Below are 26,535 nucleotides of genomic sequence, written 5' to 3'. Positions count from 1 at the left end.
ATGTTTCTAAAATACGTGGCCCTTATAGCTCAGTGGTAGAGCGTCAGTCTTGTAAACTGAAGGTCCGTAGTTCGATCCTGCGTGAGGGCATCTCTTTTTAATTATTATATATTTACGATTTTCACATTTCCCTCTGGAAATCGATGTCATTATTCACATCTTTTTTTTTTGGAATTATATATATATATATATATATACACACACACATTAATATCTATAAGGAATTCCATCTAATTAAGGTATTCCCTCGCCCTTTTTTCGCTCGAAGAAACGCAAACATATTTGTATTTGCCAGTTTTTAATATATGTATATGATGATGCGTTTGAAGAAGTTTTATTACTATTTTTGTGTAAGAAGACTACGATATGTTAACTGTGATGATGTTTTTTTTTATAAATCTTTTAGTAATAATTGTTATTCATATTCCCTCGAATAGAATTTAAGTTGACATTTATAAATTGTTATTCGTATATCATCGTATAATATCCCATTGAGATCATATATATCTCAAGGCAGAGAATATAAGAATTGCTACATGTAGTATAAAATACATTCAAATAAAATGGGAGAAAATGCCAAAAGGAAGATGAGAAATTCAACATTTATGAGGAGTGATGGTGACCGTCGATCACGCAGGGATTGACCGTCTGATTATCGAGATCTAGTTTTGGGAGACACGTGTAACGGATCGAGAGGTGTGGGACCCATGAGTCGTGAACGGGACGCTTCGCGACAAAACAAGGTGCATGAACCGCTTGGTCGTGGAGGCATTACCGAGCAGGGGATCCGATCCAAGAAGCGTTTGATCCAGATATCAGACAAGACTCGCCCTCCCATGTAGAGGAGATGAAAAGGGTGTTCAAGCTAGGACTGATGTGTACAAGCACATTGCCACATCACAGGCCGTCCATGAAGGAGGTTCTGCATATTCTACTCAAGACATGTCCGAAAGTGGCATAGTGGTCCAATGGATTTTGAGTCTGAGTTGAAAATCCTGTTAATTATCCGAACTGCCATCCTAGATAATATATATATATATATATATATATATATATATATATTTGTAATAGATTTTCACTATTCCTTCCATAATCCCCCTATATTTATGCTGTTATTGGGTTCGCCACTTATTTCTTAATATATCCATTTCCACCCCCTAAAATTCTAAATTCTCCAATTTACCCTAATCGTTTGTAATCAGTTAAGTTCTCCGTTAGGTGGTCATAAAGCCAATGACGTGTGGGAAAAAAATCCACATCACTGGAATTTTTCTTTTTTTAAGAAAATAGAAATAGAAGGAAAATAAATTAATAATATTATTAAGAAACTTCGGGGCCTAGGATAACCTCATAATTAACGGGAGTAGGAGAACAGTATCAGTAAGGGCCAAGGGCTAAATCAACCGAAATAAAAACATTAGGGTGGAATACGATAACCTCATAATTATAGGGGAGAATTAGAGCCATAAAATAAACTTGGGGGCCTTTAAGATCGAAGGTATGGGACCATTTTACCGAACTCCATAATAATCCAGAAAAATGTTCGTGCAACTATTGTGGTACTGTGTTGAGTGGGGCTTCATCATCTGGGACTAGTAGTTTAAAAAGTCACATAGTCAACACTTGCAAAGTGTACAAAAAACTTGTTGAGAATGGATCTCAAAAAGTTCTGGTACATGATAAGCAAGAAGATGGCGATACTAAGCTTATTGCAGTTGGCTTTAGTCAAGAGGCATGTAGAAGAGCAACTATTAATAGAAAAGAAACTATTAAGATGGTCATAATGGATGAGTTACCATTTGCTTTTGTGGAGGGTGCTGGATTCAAACTTTTTTGCAGTGTTGCTTGCCCTTCCGTTGTGATCCCTTCGAGGAAAGTAGTTGCAAAGGAAATCTATCAGTTTTTTCTGAGTGAGAAGGCTAGTCTGAAGGGATTGTTGAATGAGAACAAGCAAAGAATTTCTTTGACCATAGATATTTGGACTTCTATCACAACCGTGAGCGACATGGTTATCACTGCCCATTTTATTGATAGTACTTGGAGATTGGATAGGAAAATCATCGGTTTTGCACCTATATCAAATCATAAAGGGAGACGATTGCAAATCAGCTTGAGAGATGCTTGAAAGATTGGGATGTTGATAAAGTATTCACAATAACTGTGGATAGTGCTAGTGCAAACGACAGTGCTATTAAAATATTAAGGAAGAGACTGAGCACTTGGAATGACGATACGCTTGTGTTGAACGGTGATTTTATGCATATGCGTTGTGGAGCACACATTCTCAATTTAATTGTGAAAGAATGATTATCGGATGTGGGCGATAGTGTGATCAGCATTCGTAACGCAATTAAGTATGTGCGGTCATCGGATTCAAGATTGCAATCATTTCGAAGTCGAGTAAGAAGTGGTATATTTAGTAGAGGTAGTCTGGTTTTAGATTGCACTACTCGATGGAATTCAACATTTCTAATGTTGACTTCAGCTTTGAAGTACAAGGAAACATTTAGGCGGATGGAATTGGAAGATAAACTTTATGATGACTATTTCCGCGAATATGATGAATCTAGAATTGGAAAAAAAAGGATTGGACCTCCTTCAGAGAATGATTGGGATAATGCTCAACGATTGGTACGTGTCTTGAGAGTATTTTATGAATCGACTTTGGCATTTTCAGCTACAAAAAAAAGTAACTTCCAGTGGTTGCTATAATGAAATCCTAAGAGTTGAATCGGTTTTAGCAACGTTGATGAACAACTCTGATCATAACTTGAGTACGATGGCTGAGAGTATGAAGTGTTTCATACAAGTATGATAAGTATTGGGAAGGAACAGAAAAAATTAATAAGTTGCTGATTATAGCCTCTATGTTTGATCCGAGAAGCAAAATGACTTTTATAACGCATTGCTTTGAGAAATTATATGGTAAAGATAGTGTTAAGGCTGCTGAAGTGAAAAGGAACATTATGGATGTGTTGCGGAGATTGTTCGACTTATATTACACATGGTCCAAAGCTTCAGATGTTGTGGAGAGTGGAAGTAAACATTTATCGAATGGTGATATCAATTTATGTGTGATACCTACGGACCTTGATCTTGACATTGATTTAGAAAAATATGATAATCATTTTGCTTAATTTAGTCAAATGATAACACATGGAGGAGATGTCGAAGGATCACTTACTGAGTTAGATCTTTACTTGATGGAAAAACTTGAAGTGGTAAGATCTAACAACTTGAGTTTGGAGTTTGATATTCTATTGTGGTGGAAGATAAACAGTGGAAAATTTCCCATCTTGGCACAAATGGCGAAAGATATATTAGCATTTCCTGTTTCTACAGTTGCTTCTGAAGCTGCGTTTAGTACCGGATGTCGCATTTTAGATCAGTATCGGAGTTCTTTAAATCATGATATGGTTGAAGCGTTGATTCTTACACAAAATTGGCTACAATATCCACTTTTTTCCGATGCAACACGTAGCCTCAAAGACGTGATAGCAGAAAACGATTTTATGTTTAATATGATAGAAGGTATGTTTTCAATATATTTACTGTACTTACGAAAATATTTCGTAAATAAACTTTTTTCGATTATTTTGTTTTTGTGTTTTTATAGAACTTCGTGGAGAAATATAAACTTTATGATAACTTCTTATATTTTTTTTTATTCAAAATTTGTAATAATAAGATTAAGATCTATTATATACTTTATGTTTGTTTTATCACTTTGAAAGGTAGTACGTGGTTGAAGTATTTGGAAGCATTGCAAGAAAGAAGTGAAGATGAAAACGTTTTTGGTGAAACATCTTTGGAAGTATTTTGAAACATTATTTTTCTATGGATGTGTGGAATTTTTATCTATGTTTTGTTGGTATGTTGCAGGATTTTTATCTATGTTTTGTTGGTTTGCTTTTTATAATTTTTTAGTTATAACCGAACCGAACCGTACATAGCTGAACCGAATTAACCGATATCCGAACCGAACCAAACCCATTTAAATTAAATAACCGTTTGGTTATAGTTTTTATAAAACCGAAATAACCGAATCCGAAAATAACCAAACCGAATCCGAACCGAAACCCGATTAAGCCACCCCTAATTAACCCTTCTTAAGCAAGTTTTTTTTTAATCTGTAGGTTTACCGAACTTTTGACCCAACTATATCTTTCAAATGACCGAAAAAGTCCAGGTGAATGCTCCTCCCCACGTTTAGATTTAAATCTAGAATAAAAGTATGCTTTGCATATTCTCCTACAACTGAACCACCCAAATTTGGGTTTTTAAAACAAGTTTTATTATTATTATTATTATTATTATTATTATTATTATTATTATTATTATTATTATTATTATTATTATTATTATTATTATTATTATTATTATTATTATTATTATTATTATTATTATTATTATTAACTTTGGCAATCTATTATTTCAATCATATATATAGTATGTAGATTTTATTAAGAGATATAGAGAAGATTCGAGAAGATTACTTAATATTTAGATTGTTGAATCCGCAGATGTGGGATTCAGAAATTCAGACAGAATTTCCAAAAGAAAAGAAAATTTTTGAAGTGGGTTAAGTTGAGGCTTGTGTTAGACACAATCTCCTCAAGACGAAATTGCCCCGTTATCAAGTGGTTACGGTTTATGGCAATCGTCTCCAAGATAATTTTTTTTTTATCATTTATATGAGCAAATTGTTCTGATTATTAGGAAACGACTTACGATTCTACAAAAGCACCACCTGCTTTAGAGAATCCAACGAATTACAAAAGTTCGGAACTCTTTAGAGAAAATGTTTGAGATTATTTCTTTCTGAAAGGAAGAATGCATTCAGAAAAAATGGGATGCTAAAAATGATCATATGGACGCCCTATTTATAATATTCGGGGGTTGCTACGAAAACATGTAAAGGAAGAGGTTCCACCCTTTCAACCAACGGTTCTTTCCGAATCATTCCAAAAGGAAACGTTTCGTCAAGAACGCATTGGTTCGGAGCCCAACCGTCCTACATCGACGCGCAACTTTAAATTTTAAATCCCACATCGAAACGTTTTTCTCTGAATCGAATAGTCCCGAGTGGAACTTTCAATCCAAAGTTTAAACATTCCGCTCGAGGAACTTTGCTCATTTTCTCCCAAAAGGAAGAAGTGGGACCAATCATTTTTAGCTTTAGTCAACCTTGAGCAGCTTGAACATTATTGACTCAAGGGGAACTCTTTTTATAAGGAAACTCCTTCCTTCCTCTTGACCAAAACTTTAGATGTGGGACAAACATAAATATAAGGAAGCTTCCTTCATTGTGCTTGTCATTTTTCCAATGTGAGACAAATGTTCTTACTCCACATTTTTATATTTATTTTGTATAACCACATTTTAAAATTAATTTCTCATTCACCACAAATTGGTTTTAAGAAATTAATAACATTTTTCTAACATAGATTTGATTTTATTTCTATATTTTTTATATTTATATTGATTAAATAAGATATATTGTGATTCTATTTTCTATCTATAAATATTGTAATTCTATGTTGAATAATGAAAAATCCAAACGATTCTCCATCTATTTCTCTATTAGTTAGGTCTAATCGACTATGATATCCACTGCTGTATTAATTTTATTTTAAATATTTTTTTTCGCAACATGTTTCATTTTTATAGTTTTTAAAATAAAAATAAGCGATTTAACAATTACATGTGGGTTTAATGAATTTAGTTAGGAAGAAACTTAAGCATTGTGGTGTGGTATAATCTTAAAAGTCAACCGTGCCACGTCACGACCACTTTCGCTGTCTTTTTAAATTTTTATAATCCCAACGGCCATAATCTTAAATTATTAATTATATATACCTCTTTCTTTTTTTATTTCCATAAGCAACCTGTTGCTTGGTCTTTATTTCTCGTATTATTTTACTCTCGCATGTTCACTTCATATCTCCCGTTATATGTTATGATTTTGGTCTGAATATATGTAAAATATAATCCATTCATATATATATATATATAACCATATTGTTGACACGTCTTCAGTAAAAACCTTGGTGTGAACTAGAGGCTCTCAAAAGCCTTGGATGGAGAGGGAGGCTTCCAACAGGCCGGAGGGGCAGCATCGTCATTTTGGAGGAGACGCGTTATGAAACCCTAAGGGGTTCTCATTTCCGTGTAACTTTTTCTGGATTCTTCGGTTGTGTGGCTCTAGGTTCTCTCTCTCTTGCTCTGTGTTGAGAAACTGATTCCGATCAGTTTCCGGTGTGTTTTCCGGCTGTAACCCTAGCGACAAACGCTGTTTCCTCTTCCCGAGACGTAGGTACCGAGTGTTAGGACTCGGTACTGAACTCGTAACTCTGTCTCGCATCTCTCTCTTTTCTTGCACACGAGGGGTTGAGATCGGAGTGTTCTGTGAGGAATCGGAGGGCAAATCCTCTACAAGTGGTATCAGAGGCCCTGGTCGAAGCGTTTTTCCGGTGGATCTCGGCGGTGTCTCGGTTATCCAGGTAAGGTTGAATCTGGTAAGTTCCGATCTGAGCGTTCTGACGGTTCTTTTAGGTGTTTCAGGTTGCGAAACAGGAAAAGTGAAGCTCAGAAGGTTGAATCGGCGGTGAATCAGCCGGTGGCGAACAGATCGGAGGTGAGGAAGACAAGATTTCTCTCGGAGCTAACTCGGGTCGAAGAAATCGGACGAGTTTGAGTCCGCAGAGGTAAGTCGGTTGCGTCTTGTGTTAGATCTAGGGTTGGGGAGGGAGAAACCGGTGAAAACCGGTATTTCCCGGTGAGTCTTGGCCGTGACTCGTTCGAGTCGCGACTGAGTCGTCTTCGGGGTTGAGTCAACGTCCGAGTTGGCTCGGGTTAACTCGGCGGCTTCCGCGTTCCGAATTAGGGTTTTTTCGGTTCTGATCCGGTTTAGCCGGTTCAACCGAAATTGTATAATTGAACCGGGTTCGATTTAAAATCGGACCGGTTTAGTCGGGTTAGGTCAAACGTTGACCAAATTTCTGGTCAACAGTTGACCGGGTTAGGTAAACCGGATCGGTTCAGGTCAATTGGACCGGTTCAGGTCCGGTTTGGGGTCAATTGGACCGGTTCAGACCGGTTCGAGTCAATTTAGGTCCGGTTCGGGATAACCCAGACCGGTTTAGGTCAATCTAGGACCGGTTTAGGACAATAGAGTCCGGTTTAGGTCAATTTAGATCGGGATTGGGCCGGTTTTAGGTCTGATTAGGTCTGATTTGTCTGATTAGGGCTGGGTTTGTCTGGTTTAGGGTCTGTATCGATTAGAACAGGTCTAGATTGGTCGGTTTAGGGTCAGGAGTGTCTGATTAGGACTTAAATTGGTTGGTTTTAGGTCTGATTGGTTCGATTGGGTTAGATAGAGTCCGGTTCTTAGGGCATTCTGTCTGGTATAGGGTATTTAGGATCTGTATAGGTCGATCTATCCTAGGTAAAGGCAGATTAGATCTGCGGTAGACTTTGGTTACCTATCCTCAGTCATAGAGTCCGGAAATTCTGTCCGGTTAGGCCTGAATAAGAGGATTTGGCTGAACTAGGTGAGTGAGAAGTCGGTATTAGGCTAGATAAGGTCTGATCAGAAATTCTGTCCGGTTAGGCCTGAATAAGAGGATTTGGCTGAACTAGGTGAGTGAGAAGTCGGTATTAGGCTAGATAAGGTCTGATCAGATTTAATTAGGTCGGTTTAGACTTAGTTTAGATCTGATTAGGTTAATTCAAGTCTGATCAGGGGTAGGTAAATCAATATTGGGTTGGCTTAGGTCTGATTAGGACTTAGGGGGACAGAATAGACTCGGTTTAGGTCTGATCTAGGTTGGTTAGGTCAGTGTTAGCCTTGGGGTAGGTCTGATTAGACGTAATCAGGTCTTAGGTAGGCAGGTTTAGAGTCTATTAGGTCTGGTAGGTTGAAAAATACCTAGGTTTAGGTCCTCTTAGGATCGGTCTTACTCCTTAGGTCTGGTTATAGGTGCTCCTAGGGTCGGGTTTAGTCATTCCCAGGTTAGTTTCGTTCTGGGTAGGTCTAGTGCATCCTCGGGTTAGAGATTAGGTTTCCTATTAGTGATGTCTGCCCCTCTGTATCGCGGCCTTGACGTCGAGAAGTTCGACGGCAAGGGAGACTTCTCCTTATGGAAGGAGAAGATGTCCATTAGCTTAGAGATCTTAGGGTTAGGGGACACACTAGAGGATGATCCATCTACATGGGGGGTTGCTGATGAGGGGAGCCCACAAACTCCAGCTCGGAAAACCGAGAATTCGGGAGGTCTTACGTCTCTTTCCACCGGGTCACTAGGACCCGGGGCTAAGGGATCGGGCACTCCGGCTCTCAAAGAGAGACAAGAAAGGAGTAGAAGGGCTAGGAACCTCATAGTGCTTGCTCTAGCGGATCAGGTTCTAAGGAAGGTCATATCCGAAAGGACGGCCTTCGGAATCTGGAGGAAACTAGAGCGGTTGCACATAGAGCAATCTCTCCCCAATAGGATGTACCTCATGCAGAGGGTGTCAGGGTTTAGGATGGACAGCTCTAGGACAATAGAGGAGAATTTAGACATTTTCCAGAAACTATTGTCCGACCTTCACAGCCTAAATGTGAAGGTAGAGGAGGAGTATCAAGCAGTTTATCTGCTGAACTCCTTACCTCCTGCTTATGAGCAGCTGAGGGAAGTCCTGAAATATTCCCGAGCTACTATCTCGGTGGAGGAGGTGAAGGCCGCAGCTAGGATGAAGGAGCTAGAGCTTCTAGCTCAGGGTACCCTTACTCGGGGTACGGGGGAAGGATTAGTGGTCAAGGGCAAACCCGAGAAATCGGGTGGCGGGAAGAAGAAGGCCAAAGACCAGGTGGAGTGTTGGTATTGCGGCAAGAAGGGACATTATAAGAAGGAGTGTAGGTCCCGGAGGGCGAAGGAGGAGACCGAGGGTAAGGGGGTAGTAGCCTCGGTTCAGGAGTATGATTCGGAGGTACTTCTAGTATGCTCCGACTACTCCTCGGGTGGAGGTTCGGAGGTGAGGTCTCCACGTCTAGGTGGAGTTACCTCGGGTAGGAAGCTCAGGGGAAGGGGCGAGCGAGGGAATGCCGGGTCACCGGGTAGAGTCGGTGAGGGTATTAGCGCTAGGGGCGTTTCCTCTCGGGGTGGAGCACGTGCTTGCACGTGTTCCGAGCCTTCGGTAGAGTTTCTATAGGTCGACTAGGGGGTCTTCACGGGGTAAAAACCCGTGGGGAACCTTAGTCGGTAGGTGGGGTCCGGGGTAGAGGTCATAGGTCGCTTGATCTTTACGGGGATCAAGAGTTAGGTGTGTTAGTATGACTCAAGGTTAGTCTCGGGGCAGTCGGGATAGACTCGGGGGACGGGTAGATGTCGGGGCGTGACCCTCGAGGGGCCATTGGTGAGGTATAGACTTCACCGGAGGGGGTCACTTAGACGGTCTAGGGAGTCATACTAGTCTAGGTCTTAGGTAACTTTCGGAAGCGGAAGTGTCGGGGGACACTCGCTTGGGTAGGTTAGGTGCGTCGTGTCACGCTGAGACGTGTTTTTTGACACGCTCGGTAAGAACTCCTCTAATAACGGTGTTCCAATGCGCCTTGGATCATGCCGGGAGGTGGAGTTTAAATGGAAGTAAAAGGGAAACAAAGGGTACAGATTCGGTGGCGTAGTTTTTTTCTGTTGCAGGTTTTTCCGGAAGAAGGTGGAGATTTGTTGACACGTCTTCAGTAAAAACCTTGGTGTGAACTAGAGGCTCTCAAAAGCCTTGGATGGAGAGGGGGGCTTCCAACAGGACGGAGGGGCAGCATCGTCATTTTGGAGGAGACGCGTTATGAAACCCTAAGGGGTTCTCATTTCCGTGTAACTTTTTCTGGATTCTTCGGTTGTGTGGCTCTAGGTTCTCTCTCTCTTGCTCTGTGTTGAGAAACTGATTCCGATCAGTTTCCGGTGTGTTTTCCGGCTGTAACCCTAGCGACAAACGCTGTTTCCTCTTCCCGAGACGTAGGTACCGAGTGTTAGGACTCGGTACTGAACTCGTAACTCTGTCTCGCATCTCTCTCTCTTTTCTTGCACACGAGGGGTTGAGATCGGAGTGTTCTGTGAGGAATCGGAGGGCAAATCCTCTACACATATTTAAAATCAATATAATATAAACTTAACTGGTTATAATTTTATTTAAAATCGAATATTAAGCTATTAGAGATAAAATGAAAACCGATTATTTTGAGAAAAAAATCAATATTTTTGTTTTTATAAAAATAGAATTTAAATCAGATCAAAATTCAACATATATAACGTTTAAATATAAGTTTTTTTTAAAACAAAACAAAAATTCAAATAAAAAAAAAACAAAATTTCAGAAATGCACGTACGATAATCATATGGATAAGTTGATGTCATACTTTCCAGATGATGAAAGAGCACATCAATTTGCATCCGTTGAAGATGGGCAAAAAAACAAAAGTATCGGAAAATAAATAAAATAAAATTGGGTGTTGGATACTAAGATTATATATTTGACATCGTAAAAACTATAGAGTATCCATATTTGTATGATACACCCATCATTTTTATAAACCCTTACATTCAAACATTCGTTGCTATATATTCCATCTGTTTTGCACATATTGCTATTTAATTATTTGATACTTGTATTTGACCCAATGTATCGTGTATATGTACATATAATCTTCAAAATAAAAGTTCGGGTTCCATGAAATGTAAATTATAATGCTGTTGTAGTTAAATTATACTAATACTCGGTATCCTAAATCATCCGCCTATAAATTGCAAACACCATCACCTCTCCAAATATCAACTTCTTTTAACAAAAACGTTGAAACCCAAAATAAATCAAAAACCCAAAAAAGAAGAAGAAAAAGAGATGAAGAAACTTGTCTTAATCCTCTTTCTCTCGTCAATCTTCCTCACCCAAGCTGCTCATGGATTCGATTTCCACGAGAAAGAGTTGGAGACAGAGGAAAGCTTGTGGAAACTCTACGAGAGATGGAGGAGCCACCACTCCGTTCCTCGGAGCCTACACGAGAGAGAGAAGAGATTCAACGTGTTCAGATACAACGTGATGCATGTCCACAACTCCAACAAGAAGAACAAACCCTACAAGCTCAAGCTCAACAAGTTCGCCGATCTCACTCTCCACGAGTTCGTGAACGCTTACGCAGGTTCCAACGTGAAGCATCATCGGATGTTTCATGGGCCGAAACTCGGGTCCGGAAGGTTCATGTACGAGAACGTGACGAAAACTCCGGTGTCCGTCGATTGGAGAGCGGAAGGAGCTGTTACTGAGGTCAAGAACCAGGGCCAGTGTGGTAAGAAACCCTCTTTGTTTTGATTGGAACCTAAGCAACAATGTTCTTCGATAAGATTTGCGTAGGAAAATCAGGAAATCGATAGATATACCCGGCCGTGCTCTCGATCTATCATCTATAAACTTTGATCGGAAATAATCTATTTTCTTCGAAAACCCGATTACAAGAACCGAAATTAATGAGGATATATAGCATATCTTCTCATATGGAAACTCTGCATATTGTAATTTGAATCTATCATCTATAGGCTTGAGTCTAGACCTAATTTTTTTATCAAAAAAAAATTAGGTCTAGATTCGTATGTGAATAAAGAACAGAACATTCTTTCTGACAAACGGCTTGAACCGTATCAGAAATCACGATCTAGATGACCTCAAACGATTCTATAACTTTCTATTTTATAACTTTCTTCACACGAAACCCCCCATTGAAAAGCTGCTTAAACCTTACCCTTTTAAAGAGTGTCTTTTAACTTTCAAATTGGTTATGTGGTGAATCACTTGAATGTATATAGGGTATATATAAATATACGGTATAGATCTCATTGTGTACAAACAAATTCCCGGAATTACTTGATTTGATATATATGTTCGGCCAAGTTTAATGGGTCCAAAAAAAGTTTAAATCTTTGCAAAGAAATCGTCAAACCCTAAGGAACGATCTTATACAGTATATGAATCTGATGTTTTGGATACTATATATATATATATATATATATATATATATATATTGTTACCAGAGAGTTGCTGGGCATTCTCAACAGTTGCAGCAGTAGAAGGAATCAATCAGATCAAGACAAAGAAACTGGTTTCATTGTCTGAACAAGAACTCGTTGATTGTGACACTTACCAGAACCAAGGTTGCAACGGAGGTCTAATGGAGATCGCCTTCGAGTTCATTAAACGTAATGGAGGGATCACCACTGAAGAGAACTATCCCTATGAAGCCGCCGATGGCAGATGTGACGCTTCAAAGGTTAGCAAATGTGTCGATTAGTAAACACACACACACACACATATATATATATATATATATATATATATATATATATATAGGAACTCTGATACCATATAGGAAATCAGGTCAAGAGACTAAGACAAGAGAGGATTCGAAAATAATCAGTATGTGTATTTCTTCAATTTGACAAGATGTACATATATACAGTCAAGAATCAATAAGAAACAGAGAGGAAACAGGAAATAAGGATAAAAGGAAAAAGGAAAGTGAAGCATAAGAGGAAAATCGTGAAGGGAAGAGAGATTAGAGGGAGATCAGAATCTTGCAAAGAGAGGAAGTTTCTTGATCTGGAGATATTACACCGAGATTGCAGATTGTATTGGAGAATCGGTGGAGCTTGAGTTTTGGCGTTCTTGGGTCTGTGACGTATCAAGCCCATGTCCACTAATATTCCCCCTCAAGCTTGGAATGTGAGGATCGAGCATACCAAGCTTGGACAAGAGAGTGTGAAGCGTGTCCTTGGTGGTTGCCTTGGTGAACATGTCCGCGAGTTGATCTTTGCTCGGTGTGTATGTGAGAGAAATGAGACCGTTTATAACCTTCTCCCGAACGAAGTGGCAATCCACTTCGATGTGCTTAGTACGTTCATGAAATACTGGATTCGTTGCGATATGGATGGCTGCCTGATTGTCGCAATGTAAGGGTATTGTTGTTGAAGAAGAGATACCAAGCTCGGAGAGAAGTGTGCGTAGCCACATGAGTTCGGAAGTGGTGTTGGCCATGGCTCGATATTCAGTTTCGGCGCTCGACCTAGCCACAATGGATTGCTTCTTAGTTCGCCAAGTCACCAAGTTTCCGCCAAGGAAAGTACAATAGCCGCTAGTTGACTTGCGATAGCTTTTGTCACCGGCTCAATCCGCGTCATAGTAGCCGACGATGGTGGTGTGATTGTTCTTAGTCATTCAAATCCCCTTGCCCGGCGAGCCTTTGAAATACCTGATAACGAAAATCTAGGTATAGAAATAATGTTCAAGTGATAAAAACCTAGATACAACGAATACCGCAAGGATACGGATCAACTGTAGTACCAGGGTCGAACACAGGGAATAGTTAACTCTAGGAACAAGACTCAACCAAGAATTAGATCAGAAAATATGGAACGAAGTATGTGAATATCGAAAATAAAGCAATAAACTAACTAAGTAAAATCAGATAGATAAATCACCGTAGGTTCGGGATAATCTTAACGCGCAGAGATTGTTTCTAAGGATGGAGAATCTATGAATATCGAACTCTAATCGGGGATCTCAAGTTCTAATATCAGATTTGGCTCTCTCAAATCCTAAATCAACTATCCAATAATTTAACCTATCGATCTCTCAACCTAATAGATTAAAATATCAAACGCATTAACAATCACTATCACAGTTACTAAACCGGTTAACCTATCTTTCAATAGTCTTAATCAATTCATTCAATGAATTCATTCCGAATCTAATTCCAACTCTCTTTGTCAATCAGAATCTAATATCAATCAATCAACTGGCCAAGAAGATCAAAAGCAATAAACTCAATTCAATCAAACCGACGAGTATCGATAACGTAGTCTCGGAAAATAAAAACTAAATAAATCCCTACAAGGTTAAATCCCTAGCCACAGTGAAACGACTACTCACTACCCATAACAACAAACGAGTTCAAATCAATGAGAAGAAACATAGAAACAGATAAAAAAGACTCGCAGCGATCTCTCGACGACGATTCTTCAATCTCTGCTCCCGAAAAACTCCGTCTGAGAAGAAACATAGAAACAGATAAAAAAGACTCGCAGCGATCTCTCGACGACGATTCTTCAATCTCTGCTCCCGAAAAACTCCGTCTTGATTCTCTCTCGAGTTCTCTGGCTTCTCCTGTGATCTCTCGATGATTTCTGAAGTCTAAGACGTCCTCTCTTTATTGGCTTCGCGGCTCGGTTTCTTCCTTTGCTGAAAACGGAAGTCCGGATGCAAAATAGGAAGTTTTCCCGTAATGCAACACGGCCGTGTCGAATGCAATACGGTATGTGTCAATTCTCTGTTAAAAATATGCACTTTAGACATGGACTGAACACAGGCGAGTTTGAATCAACACGGCCGTGTCGAATGACAACACGGTCCGTGTCAATTCTCTGAGCAAAACTTCACTTTTTTCAGCACGGACACAACACAGCCGTGTCGAATGCAACACGGTCCGTGTCGATTCTTCAACTCGAACATGCTTGACAGATTTGCTCATAACTTTCTGTTCCAATGTCGGATTTGTGCGATCTTAGTGTCTTGCGTAGATATTGAAGAGAGCTTTCCAATGAGATAGAGAACGTAGAATTTGGACTTATATAATGGAAGTTATTAGACTTATAAGATCTGACTTTTTAGGCTTCGTGTTTTTCCCCGGAACAACTCCAAATGTTCCCGTTTCGTCTGTGATGTTCCGTAGTCCATGTTTTCCACTCATTTTGCTCTCTTTTATGCATGAATACCTGTTTTGACACAAAGAAAGCAACCAAGCAATGTCGAGACCAAATATGCTCTAGAATGCCTATAAATATGCAAAACCGAGTAAAAGGCACTAGACATCCTATATCAAAATGTCACCAAAATACATGTTATCAAACTCCCCCAGACTTAAACCTTTGCTCGTCCTCGAGCAAATATTCCGTGAAAAGCGGTCTGAAAGGAGGGCGAGACAATGACATAACTCAAAATGATAATCGAGAGCGAAACCTCTATCTGACCTAGATCCCCGTGAACAATGATCAAGTCTATCTAGTATGATCTCCCTCTCTAAAGGATAGTCTTTCCTAGCTACGGGATCTATACCGCTACCAAGAACCAATCCAAGAATTTCAATCATCTATCAAGCATGTTTCTCGAACCTATCACGCCATTCTACCTAATCGTATCTAGTCTACGCTTTCGGTATTCATTCTTTTTCTTCTTCTCTATTTTTTTCTTTCATCTAGCTAGATTTTTTTTCTTTTGCTAGCATCTCGGGTTCCTGAGACGTTGAAGTTGAAGGGTTCATAATCGCTCTTTTTGTCGATTTTATTCATTGGATGACCCGACCCACAACTTAGACCCGAACCATTTAATTGATGCACTCATGTCCTCGAACGATTTTCGTTGACGAGATAATGACAGCGGAGTGTAGAGATGCTCACTATCTTTTTCTGCACATAAAGAAATAAAAATGCATTTGATAATAGACTTTACCGATTTGAGAAAACATGAGAAAGTTTCTTATAGAGTTTCTCTTGGCTAGAAACCATCGGTCCCATGAGTTCCAACCAACGATTTCTATCCCACAAGCCATTCTAGAAAATCCTAAAGGTCAAGCAATCAATTCAACAAAACATAACCACGTTCAAGGGATCACAATGTTTTCAAGACGTTTCTACTCTCTCATGCCATAGATCATCACATCAATACTCAAAACGGTTTTATGCACGTGATCTTACATGTCCTAAATACTATATGTAAATGCATAACCCTAACAACAAACTATATGATCCTAATGCATCTTATATGCACATGCAACTAAAAAGTGAAAATAAAAGAGAAAAATGCATGCAACACTACTCTATATGGATATGGTTTGGCGTTAGACGAATCCTCCCCAGACTTGAACTGGACACTGTCCTCGGTGTCAATTCTCGTCTAGTAGAGGCAACCAATAAAATGAGTCAAAAGAGAAGAAAATCAAGAAGGAAAAAGAATATATACTTAGCTCGCGATGTTCGTTCACTCGCGCTTAAGTCTGCCTACGTCTATCGCATAGCTAGCTTCCTCGCCTCCTCAATTCTTCATTAGAACTCAACCTGGTGATAAGAGACACAAACCAATATCCGATGCAAAAATAAACAGAAAGAAAAGAAAACTAACCTAAGAACTCGAGTTGCCTCTCGGGAGCGCTTGTTTAGGGTCTTTAGCTTGACCAAACTCTCTCAACTATCGGATCGGTCTAATGGGCGAAGATTATCGATCTTCTGCCAAACTGGATCATGAAGTTTAAGAGCATCTCTACAACAAAAAGAGTTTGAGAAATGAGGCGTACCTAGTAGAGAAAAATCTGGTGGTGATGCATGAGATTCGAGCCAGTTCTCACGATGGTGTGATGAGTTAGTGACCTGCTCAACCATGTTAGCTTCTTTCTTAACTTTTGTCCTATCTGAATCTGGTCCTCTCTTAACCTTGTGTATGTGGTCCTGGTTCTTAGGCGTTTTGAGCTTGTAAACTGAACAAATAGATTTCACACTTTCGTCTGGATTGTGATCTTGATTGAGCATGAATTCTATTTTCTCGTCTCCAATGGACATAGTAAGACGATCCGCTCTGACGTGGATGACGACATCTGCTGTGTTAAGAAAGGGACGCCCTAGAATGATAGGCATGCTTGAATCTGCATCCATGTCAAGAACCACAAAATCGACAGGTATGTAATAATCACCCACCTTAAGTGACATATCCTCTAGTATACCTGCAGGTCGTTTGGTCGACCTATCTGCAAACTGTAATATCATTTGTATGGGTTTGAGTTCACCCACACCTAGTCTCTTGAAGATCGACAATGACATTAGACTTTACGCTTATTCCTAGATCACATAACGTCTGTTCAATAAAGAGATTGCCCAGTTTGCAAGGAATGGAGAAACTACCTGGGTCTGCCATCTTACGGGGCAAATCATGTTGAAAAACAGCACTGCACTCTTTGGTTAATGCTACTGTCTCCTTTTCCACTGTCTTCTTCCTAGCCAGAATATCCTTAAGAAATTTGGCATAGGAGGGCATTTGAGTGATTACCTCATGAAAAGGTATTGTGATCTCCAATTTCTTTATCATGTCCGTGAAGCGCTTAAACTGGCTGGCCTCTTTTTGTTGCACAAGTCGTGAAGGGAATGGAACTGGAGGAGGTCTGGGAGGTGGAGGTACATACTTTGGTTCTTCCTCACATCTCATCTTAACTGGAGTATCTGCAGACTGAATGTTAGTGGCGATCGCAGATCTAGAGTAAAAAGACTCACCTTTTTCAAGAGTAGGGGGACGACATCCTCAAGTTGCTTCTCGCTTCTTAAGAACACTGCATTGCAGTGCTCTCTTGGAAGTGATCCTTGAGGTCGCGAATGTATAGAGGCAGCAAGTTGAGTTATTTGATTATCGACAAGCTTGAAATGGGAGTCGGTCTTCTGTTAATGTTCACGCATCTCGGTGCGAATGACTTCTTGACCCTGCATAAGCTGTGCGAACATAGACTTAAGATCGAGGTCAAAATCTACCTGTGGTGGAGGCGGAGACGGAGCGTAATTCTGCTGAGATTGAAAAGGCGCTAGGTAGTGTTGAACGGCCTGATTCTGATGTTGTGGGAAAGATCGGGGGTCGAGGTTGATGTCCTTGAGAAAGACCCTGATTAGACGGACCACCGAAATTTCCATGGGGAGTATTCAAGACGTTGGAAGAATTCGTGTACGAGAAGTTTGGATGATTCTTCCACCCCGAATTGGACACGTTCGAGTACAGGTTGTTATCTACATAGTAGACGTCTTCAATCTTATACCCGTTGGCTGATGTGTCTAAGTCTGAGATCTGATGGGCATTCTCAACCTGCATTTTAAGTTTTGCCAATTCTGCACGTAATGCCTGAATTTCATATAGACTTTCCTTACCTGCACGATTGTCTTTGAGGCTAACGTTTTTTATAAACTCGTGAGAGGGAGCACACTCGTTAGCCATCTTGTTGATTTGTTGCTCTATGAAGTCGAATGACTTTTCGTTGAGGCTTCCTCCACTTGCTACTCGAATAAGAACCCAAGTGTCCTCCTTTAATCCCTGCAAGAAAGTGGAAATAAGGTACCTTTTATCCCATCCATGGTGAGAACATGTTCTCTGGTATCCTTGAAAGCGATCCCAAGCTTCACGTAAGGATTCATCAGGTTCCTACAAAAATGAGTTAATCTGTTGTTTCGCGAGCTGGGTCTTGCTAGCGGGGAAGAACCGCTGCATGAACTTTTCTTGCATCTGTTCCCATGAGAATATGGAATCTGGAGGTAATGTGTAGAGTCATTCCAGAGCAGTATCCATTAAGGAGAATGGAAAGGCCATGAGCATGAGAGACTCATCGATAACTCCGCGGACTGTCCTCACTGACTAGCATAGTAGCTTGAATCGAGTCAAGTGAGGGATCGGGTCTTCATTAGGTGTGCCCCTGAAAGCCGATGAGCTCAGCATATTGATGAATGCCGGTTGAAACTCAAAATTGTTACGGTCGATGTCAGGCCGACGAATGCATGAAAGCTGCTGAATGTACTTAGGCTGAAGGTATGCCCCATAAGTGTCATTGTTGTTCTCAGCAACTATAGCACGTTCCTCCATCTTTCTTTGCTGTCGTTTCTTCTTTCGACTGCGCTTAGCGGACTTCTCGATTTTAGGATCAAGAGGTACTAGGTTGTCAGGCCCAGAACTCCAGATCATACACCGGAAGTCTGCACATCAGAAAGTAGAACAAACACAAAGAATAGATAGAGAAATCGAGGGAAAAGAAAAAAGAAAAGAGAAAAACAAAATCTAGATTCGAAGGAATCTTTATCCTAGCGCTAAACTACTCCCCGGCAATGCCTTTGAAATACCTGATAACGCAAATCTAGGTATAGAAATAATGCTGAAGTGATAAAAACCTAGATACAACGAATACCACAAGGATACGGATCAACTGTAGTACCAGGGTCGAACACAGGGAATAGTTAACTCTAGGAACAAGACTCAACCAAGAATTAGATCAGAAAATATGGAACGAAGTATGTGAATATCGAAAATAAAGCAATAAACTAACTAAGTAAAACCAGATAGATAAATCACCGTAGCTTCGAAATAACCTTAATGCGCAGGGATTGTTTCTAAGGATGGAGAATCTACGAATATCGAACTCTAATCGGGGATCTCAAGTTCTATATCAGATTTGGCTCTCTCAAGTCCTAAATCCACTATCCAATAATTTAACCTATCGATCTCTCAACCTAATATATTAAAATATCAAACGCATTAACAATCACTATCACAGTTCCTAAACCGGTTAACCTATCTTTCAATAGTCTTAATCAATTCATTCAATGAATTCTTTCCGAATCTAATTCCAACTATAGTTGTCAATCAGAATCTAAGATCAATCAATCAACTGGCCAAGAAGATCAAAAGCAATAAACTCAATTCAATCAAACCGACGAGTATCAATAACGTAGTCTCGGAAAATAAAAACTAAACAAATCCCTACAAGGTTAAATCCATAGCTACAGTGAAACGACTACTCACTATCCATAACAACAAATGAGTTCAAATCAATGAGAAGAAACATAGAAACAGATAAAGAAGACTCGCAGCGATCTCTCGACGACGATTCTTCAATCTCTGCTCCCGGGAAACTCCGTCTTGATTCTCTCTCGAGTTCTCTGCCTTCTCCTGTGATCTCTCGATGATTTCTGAAGTCTAAAACGTCCTCTCTTTATTGGCTTCGCGGCTCGGTTTCTTCCTTTGCTGAAAACGGAAGTCCGGATGCAAAATAGGAAGTTTTCCCGTAATGCAACACGGCCGTGTCAAATGCAATACGGTCTGTGTCAATTCTCTGTTAAAAATATGCACTTTAGACATGGATTGAACACGGGCGAGTTTGAATCAACACGGCCGTGTCGAATGACAACACGGTCCGTGTCAATTCTCTGAGCAAAACTTCACTTTTTTCAGCACGGACACAACACGGCCGTGTCGTATGCAACACGGTCCGTGTCGATTTCAACTCAAACATGCTTGACAGATTTGCTCATAACTTTCTGCTCCAATGTCGGATTTGTGCGACCTTGGTGTCTAGGCGTAGATATTGAAGAGAGCTTTCCAATGAGGTAGAGAACACACAATTTGGACTTATAGAGTGGAAGTTATTAGACTTATAAGATCTGACTTTTTAGGCTTCGTGTTTTTCCCCGGAACAACTCTAAATGTTCCCGTTTCGTCTGTGATGTCTGTCCATGTTTTCCACTCCTTTTGCTCTCTTTTATGCATGAATACCTGTTTTGACACCAAAGAAAGCAACCAAGCAATATCGAGACCAAATATGCTCTAGAATGCCTATAAATATGCAAAACCGAGTAAAATGCACTAGACATCCTATACCAAAATGTCACCAAAATACATGTTATCAATACCGAAGAATGCGTTCAACCATACACCAATGATGTTGTGTGGGGCATGCATCCATTGGCTAACCTGGTTTATAACAAAACTCAAATCAGGACGAGTGAGGATCAAGTAAATAAGCTTACCTACGATACGGCGGAAGCGTTCGATGTCGTGAAACGGTGTAGAATCCGAGATGTCTTTGTAGTTGCTCTCAAGGGGTGTCGGGGTAGGCTTGGCACCGAGTTTTCCTGCTGTGCTAAGCAAGTCGAGGGTATACTGGCATTGTGACAAAAACAATCCAGATGGAGATCGCAAGACTTCAACACCAAGGAAGTAACAAAGCTCGCCAAGATCTTTAATGTCAAACGTGTCCTGCAAGTATGCTTTAGTTTCGGCTATCCCTTGAGAAGATGCGCCCGTGAGAATAATATCATCGACATAAATAAGTAAAACAACAACCATGAGAAAGAGAGAGAATAAAGAGAGAATGATCAGAATTACTCCGAGTAAAGCCATAGGCGAGTAAAGCATCATGTAATTTTTGGTACCATGCTCGAGGGGACTGTTTAAGGCCGTAGATGGACTTTTTGAGACGACACACTAGTCCCTTATCGAGTTCGTATCCGGGAGGTGGTTTCATGTAAATTTCTTCGTCTAAGTCTCCTTGAAGGAAGGCGTTCTTAACGTCCATCTTCCAAAGAGACCAATCGAGATTAATAGCCAGAGAAAACAAAACACAAACTGTAGAGAGTTTAGCAACCGGAGCGAAGGTGTCGGTGTAATCTTCCCCGTAAGTTTGTGTGAATCCTTTGGCCACAAGTCGTGCTTTATGACGTTCAATACTACCGTCACTTCGAAACTTGGTCTTGAATACCCATTTGCATCCCACGGCCTTTTTGTCCGTAGGTAACACGACTGGTTCTCGTGTCTTATTCTTGTCCAGAGCCTGTAGTTCATCAGCCATGGCTCTTTGCCATACAGTTAGAACCTTGGCCTCCTCGTAAGTGCAGGGATCATCGGATTTGTCCAGCCCACTAAGAAAGGCCTGCTCATGGAAATCAAGATGGGACAAGGAATAATAATCATGTAAAGGATAGAGTACCGCGTGATGTCCCGCCTCCGAGTCTTGGTGATCTTGTTGAAGTTGAGCATAACGCTTCTGTTGAAGTCGGACACTTCTCCGAGGCAGAACAGGAACAGAGAAAGTCTGTTCGTCATTGTTGTCAATGCCGAGAGGGTGTGTAACTCATCATCAGGGAAGATCGATTTACATGGACCGATTTAGATATCGAAATCTTGATATAAGCCAAGGAACAAGAATATTTTTATTATTGCAAATTCTACAAGAATATACATATATATACTACTCCTAAGAACATTCTAGCACATGATAATAATGATACATAATAAAACTTAGTCTAATATAAAATAAATAGTTTGTAAAATCTAGAACAATTACCAAGCCTTGAACTCACATTTCTAAATAACCAAAAATTAGGAACAAATGAATGCTCCAATAATATCCTCTAACATGCCCCCGCAAGATCGGGCACGAGAGAGGATATGATAATAATGATACATAATAAAACTTAGTCTAATATAAAATAAATAGTTTGTAAAAACTAGAAACAATTACCAAGCATTGAACACACATTTCTAAATAACCAAAAACTAGGAACAAATGAATGCTCCAATAATATCCTCTAACATGCCCCCGCAAGATCGGGCACGAGAGAGAGACCGATCTTGGTACGAAGCAGTTCAAACCGAGTCTTCGGTAGAGCTTTGGTCAGAGTATCGGCGAGTTGATCATCCGAAGATACATGAACGACACGAAGTTTCTCAGCTTGGACGAGACCATGAATAAAATGGTAGTCAATGGCGACGTGTTTCATTCTTGAATGAAAGACCGGATTGGCCGAAAGGTAAGTAGCACCCACATTATCGCAGTAGATAACAGGGCAAGTTGGCGAAGGAAATCCAAGTTCAGATAGCAGCGAGGCAATCCATTGGACTTCAGAGGCAGTGGTCGAGACGGACTTGTACTCAGCTTCTGTGGAGGATTTCGCTGAAAAACGCTGCTTTTTGGAGGACCAAAAAACAAGATGACGACCCAAGTAAACAATGTTGGCACCGGTGGATCCGAAATCATCACGATCTCCGCCCCAATCGGCATCAGAGAAGGCATGAAGAATTGTGGAATTCGAACATGAGAAGAAGAGACCCATGTTTCGAGTGCCACCAACATACCGAAGTATCTGTTTAACTGCCTGCCAATATTCCGAGGTAGGAGAGTGCATATACTGAGAGAGTTTATTAACGGCATATGCGATATCCGGACGTGTGAAGAGAAGATATTGCAAGCTGCCGAGGATTTTCCGATATGCAGACGGATCAGCTAAAGGAGAGCCAGATTTCCTGGAGAGGACAGTGGTTGAAGCTAAGGGCGTCGGAACGGGTTTCGCAGCATCCATATTATGACGGGATAAAACATCTGATGTGTAGCGGCGTTGAGTAAGATGGAGACCATGGACTGTGCGAGTGACCTCGACACCAAGGAAGTATGAGAGATCATCGAGGTCTTTGAGAGAAAACCGAGCTGCAAGATGAGCAATAAAGGACTGGACAGCCACCGCATCATTCCCGGTAACAATGATATCGTCGACATAGACGAGAAGATATATGATGGTGCTGCCTTGACGGAGAATGAACAACGATGAGTCTGAGAGAGAGCTGATGAAACCCGAATGAAGCAAGAATTGACGAAGTTCGTGAAACCAGGCCTGAGGAGCCTGTTTGAGCCCATATAATGCCTTGTGAAGTTTACAGACAAACGAGGGGCGATCACGATCAATAAACCCAGCCGGCTGTACCATGAACACATCATCATGGAGAGTACCTTGAAGGACAGCATTATTAACGTCGAGTTGACGTAGAGGCCAGCCACGGGAGACAGCGATGCTGAGAATGACTCGGATGGTGGCATGCTTAACCACGGGACTGAAAGTCTCGGTGAAGTCAACACCGGGACGTTGATGAAAACCTTTAGCGACCAACCGAGCTTTGAACCTGCCAATAGAGCCATCAGAATTTCATTTAGTGCGAAATACCCACTTACATCCCACAACATTATAGGCCGGATTAGGAGGAACGAGGCTCCACGTTCCATTCCGGATCAGTGCGTTGAACTCTTCAGACATGGCGGAGTGTCATCGAGGATCTTTCATAGCCTGCGATACACAAGTGGGTTCAGTTTCGAGGGAAGAAGAAAGAGAGGTTGAGAGGGAGACTTTTGTGTTTGGTTTAAAAATCTGGTTTTTGGATCTTGTTGTCATCGGGTGAAGGTTAGTGAGAGATGAAGAAGAAGGAAGAGATGGTTGGTTAACAATAGGTAGAGGAGAAGGTTCTTGGGACGGTATATCAGGAGGTGAAGCAGAGGGGAAGTTTGACGGTCGAGTCGAGGATAAAGGTTGGGTAGGATTGGTCGGAGAAGCAACAAGGGCAGGTGACGGCAGAGTAGGAGTGGGCCAACACGGAATGAGAGAAAAGGACGACAGAACATGGGAGGACGCAAGAGGAGATGAATCAGAACCAAAAGACTCAGAGAACAAACGAGGAAACGGAAATTCTGACTCGAAAAATTGACGAGAGACAAAAATGCGTGAGGAAGAAACATGGAGACAAAGAAATGCACTCTGCGAAAGAGAGTAGCCGACAAAAACGCAAGGAGAGGACTGAGACTGAAGTTTATGAGATGAGTAAGGACGGAGCCAAGGAAAGCAGAGACAACCGAAAACACGGAGTTTAGAGTAGTTCGGGGAAACGTTATATATAGCCTCAAAGGGAGAACGAAATGAGAGGACAGAAGTTGGCAGCCGATTGATAAGGTACACGGCAGCCGAAAATGCAAGAGTCCAATATGTAGAAGGGATTGATGAGTGAGTTAAGAGCGTGAGTCCGGTTTCCACGATATGGCGATGTTTCCGTTCGGAAATGCCATTGTGTTCCGGAGTATGAGAATGTGTTGTATAATGAGAGATTCCATTGACAGAGAGATAGTGCTTAAGAGCAACATATTCTCTGCCGTTATCAGAATAAAGAGACATAAGTTTGGACTGAAACCGGGTCTCAACAAGGGACTTGAATCTGACAAAGATATCAGAAACATGAGATTTACGTTTTAAGGGATAGAGCAAGGTGTAGCGGGTGAAATGATCAACGAAGACAACATAATATCTATACCAGTCGAAAGATTCAATAGGAGACATCCACACATCCGAGAAAACGACTTCAAGAGGACGGGAAGACAGAACAGAGGAAGAGAAAAATGGTAATTTATGACTTTTATTGATAGAGCATGACTCACAATGGAAAGATAGACTCGAAGACGAAGACGAAGGCAAGGAAAGACGACACAAAACTTTATTAAGAATTTCAACCGAAGGGTGACCAAGCCTGGAATGCCAAGCACACACCGTCGATTTGATACTGGAAAATGCGGAAATAGAGGACAAGGAAGGAGACGAAAGAGTTGGCCACTCGTACACGTCGTTACGGAGCTTTCCTTGGGCTAGGATTGCCCCCGTTGTTCGATCCTTGACCTGAAAAGAGTGGAAGAAAAATTCAACAGAGACATCATTAGAGCGACACAGTTGATGAATGGAAACAAGATTTTTATGAATTGCAGGAACAAGCAAAACATTATGGAGAGAAAAGGGTCGAGAAGAGGTAAGAAGGTGAGTGAAACCCGAGTGTGTGATCGCGAGGCCAGAACCATCCCCGACAACAACTTCGTCGGTGCCTGAATAAGGAGAGTGCAACGAGAGATTGTCAAAATCAGCAGTGATGTGGTGGGATGCGCTAGAGTCCAAGATCCATGACTGAGAAGCAGAGCCGGATAGAGCAGCTGTGTTGGCGTTGGGTTGCCAGGAAGACCGGCGAGAATCAAATGACATCGGAGAAGGCAATATACCAGGCTGAGATCGGAGAAGGCGGCAAAAGCGAGCGCTGTGGCCTTGAGTACCACAAAGCTGGCATTTAACGAGATAGCCACGGCCCGAGGAAGAGCAAGAGCCACGAGGTTCATATGGAGGGTGAGAGTTGCCACGCCAGGGGGAGCGAGGCTTGTGTTGGGCAACAATTGCTGTGACAGGAAAATCTGAAGTGACAGATTGTGAGGCAGAGATGTCGGCTTCGTGATTCAACAGCTTCTCGTGAAGCTCAATGAAGGACATGGGTGAGTCCTTAGCGTGGACAACATCCTTGACAGGTTTGAAATCATCGCCGAGACCAGCAAGGATGAAATCAAGTAGATCTTCGTGGTCCAAGGGCTTGCCGAGAAGAGAAAGCTCATCCACTTTCACTTTGTAGAAGTGCATATATTCATCTATGCTTTTGGTGCCTTTGGTGAAGCGACAGAGTTGATCCTTAATTTGTTTGAGATGTCCGCGGCTTGATCGACCGTACGTAGTGGCAAGAGTTTGCCAAGCATCACCAGAGGAAGCGGCAGAGGCAATCAGTGCCTGACATGAAGGAGAGACCGAGCCAAGAAGAGCAGAAAATACCAGACGATCTTGGCGGAACCAAGGACCATACTTGGGATTGGCAGTGACCGCATTGTCGACAGAGAGTGTGGCCGGTTGATTGTTTGCGGGATCCAGAAAGCAGTCGAGGTTGTACCCCTGCAGAAGAGCTCGGATTTGCACGCTCCACGTGATGTAGTTCATGGCCGTGAGCTTAGACACGCTGGAGACATTGATATTGAGAAGAGGATTGGCAGTGCTGCTAGAATCATAGGGGAAAACGGTATCGCTCGGAATGTCAGAGGTGGTGGAAGAAGAGTTTTCAACAGCCATGATCGAATGTAAGAAGAAGAACGAGGAAGATGGCGGTAGGGTTTGGGAAAAAAAAAACGTCGGTTAGACGATTTCTAGCTCTAATACCATATAAAAAAGAAAAAGAATATTTTTGTTATTTCAAATTCTACAAGAATACACATATATATACTACTCCTAAGAACATTCTAGTACATGATAATAATGATACATAATAAAACTT

At 41.1% G+C, this 26,535-nt stretch overlaps 1 protein-coding gene and 1 non-coding gene across 3 annotated transcripts in view; both read left to right on the top strand.

Annotated features, from left to right (window-relative positions):
• Positions 1-18: 18 nt before the first annotated feature.
• On the top strand, positions 19-90 carry TRNAT-UGU. Its single transcript has one exon. It is a non-coding gene; the product is annotated as a tRNA-Thr (tRNA).
• Positions 91-10,679: 10,589 nt separating this feature from the next.
• LOC104818207 (KDEL-tailed cysteine endopeptidase CEP2-like) overlaps positions 10,680-26,535 on the top strand; it is a 21,629-nt gene continuing 5,773 nt past the window's right edge. Inside the window, exons 1-2 of one of the 2 annotated variants that reach the window (XM_010547690.2) lie at positions 10,680-11,323; positions 12,063-12,298. In XM_010547690.2, coding sequence (XP_010545992.1) covers positions 10,879-11,323; positions 12,063-12,298 — 681 coding nt within the window. In that variant the 5' untranslated portion in view covers positions 10,680-10,878. The remainder of the gene's footprint in view (positions 11,324-12,062; positions 12,299-26,535) is intronic. The other variant, XM_010547691.2, reaches the window with a different exon arrangement.

The sequence above is a fragment of the Tarenaya hassleriana genome, unplaced genomic scaffold (genome assembly GCF_000463585.1).
Source record: "Tarenaya hassleriana unplaced genomic scaffold, ASM46358v1 Cleome29, whole genome shotgun sequence".
Taxonomy (NCBI): domain Eukaryota; kingdom Viridiplantae; phylum Streptophyta; class Magnoliopsida; order Brassicales; family Cleomaceae; genus Tarenaya; species Tarenaya hassleriana.
Note: the sequence above shows the minus strand (reverse complement) of the source record. Positions and strands in the feature narration are given on the sequence as shown.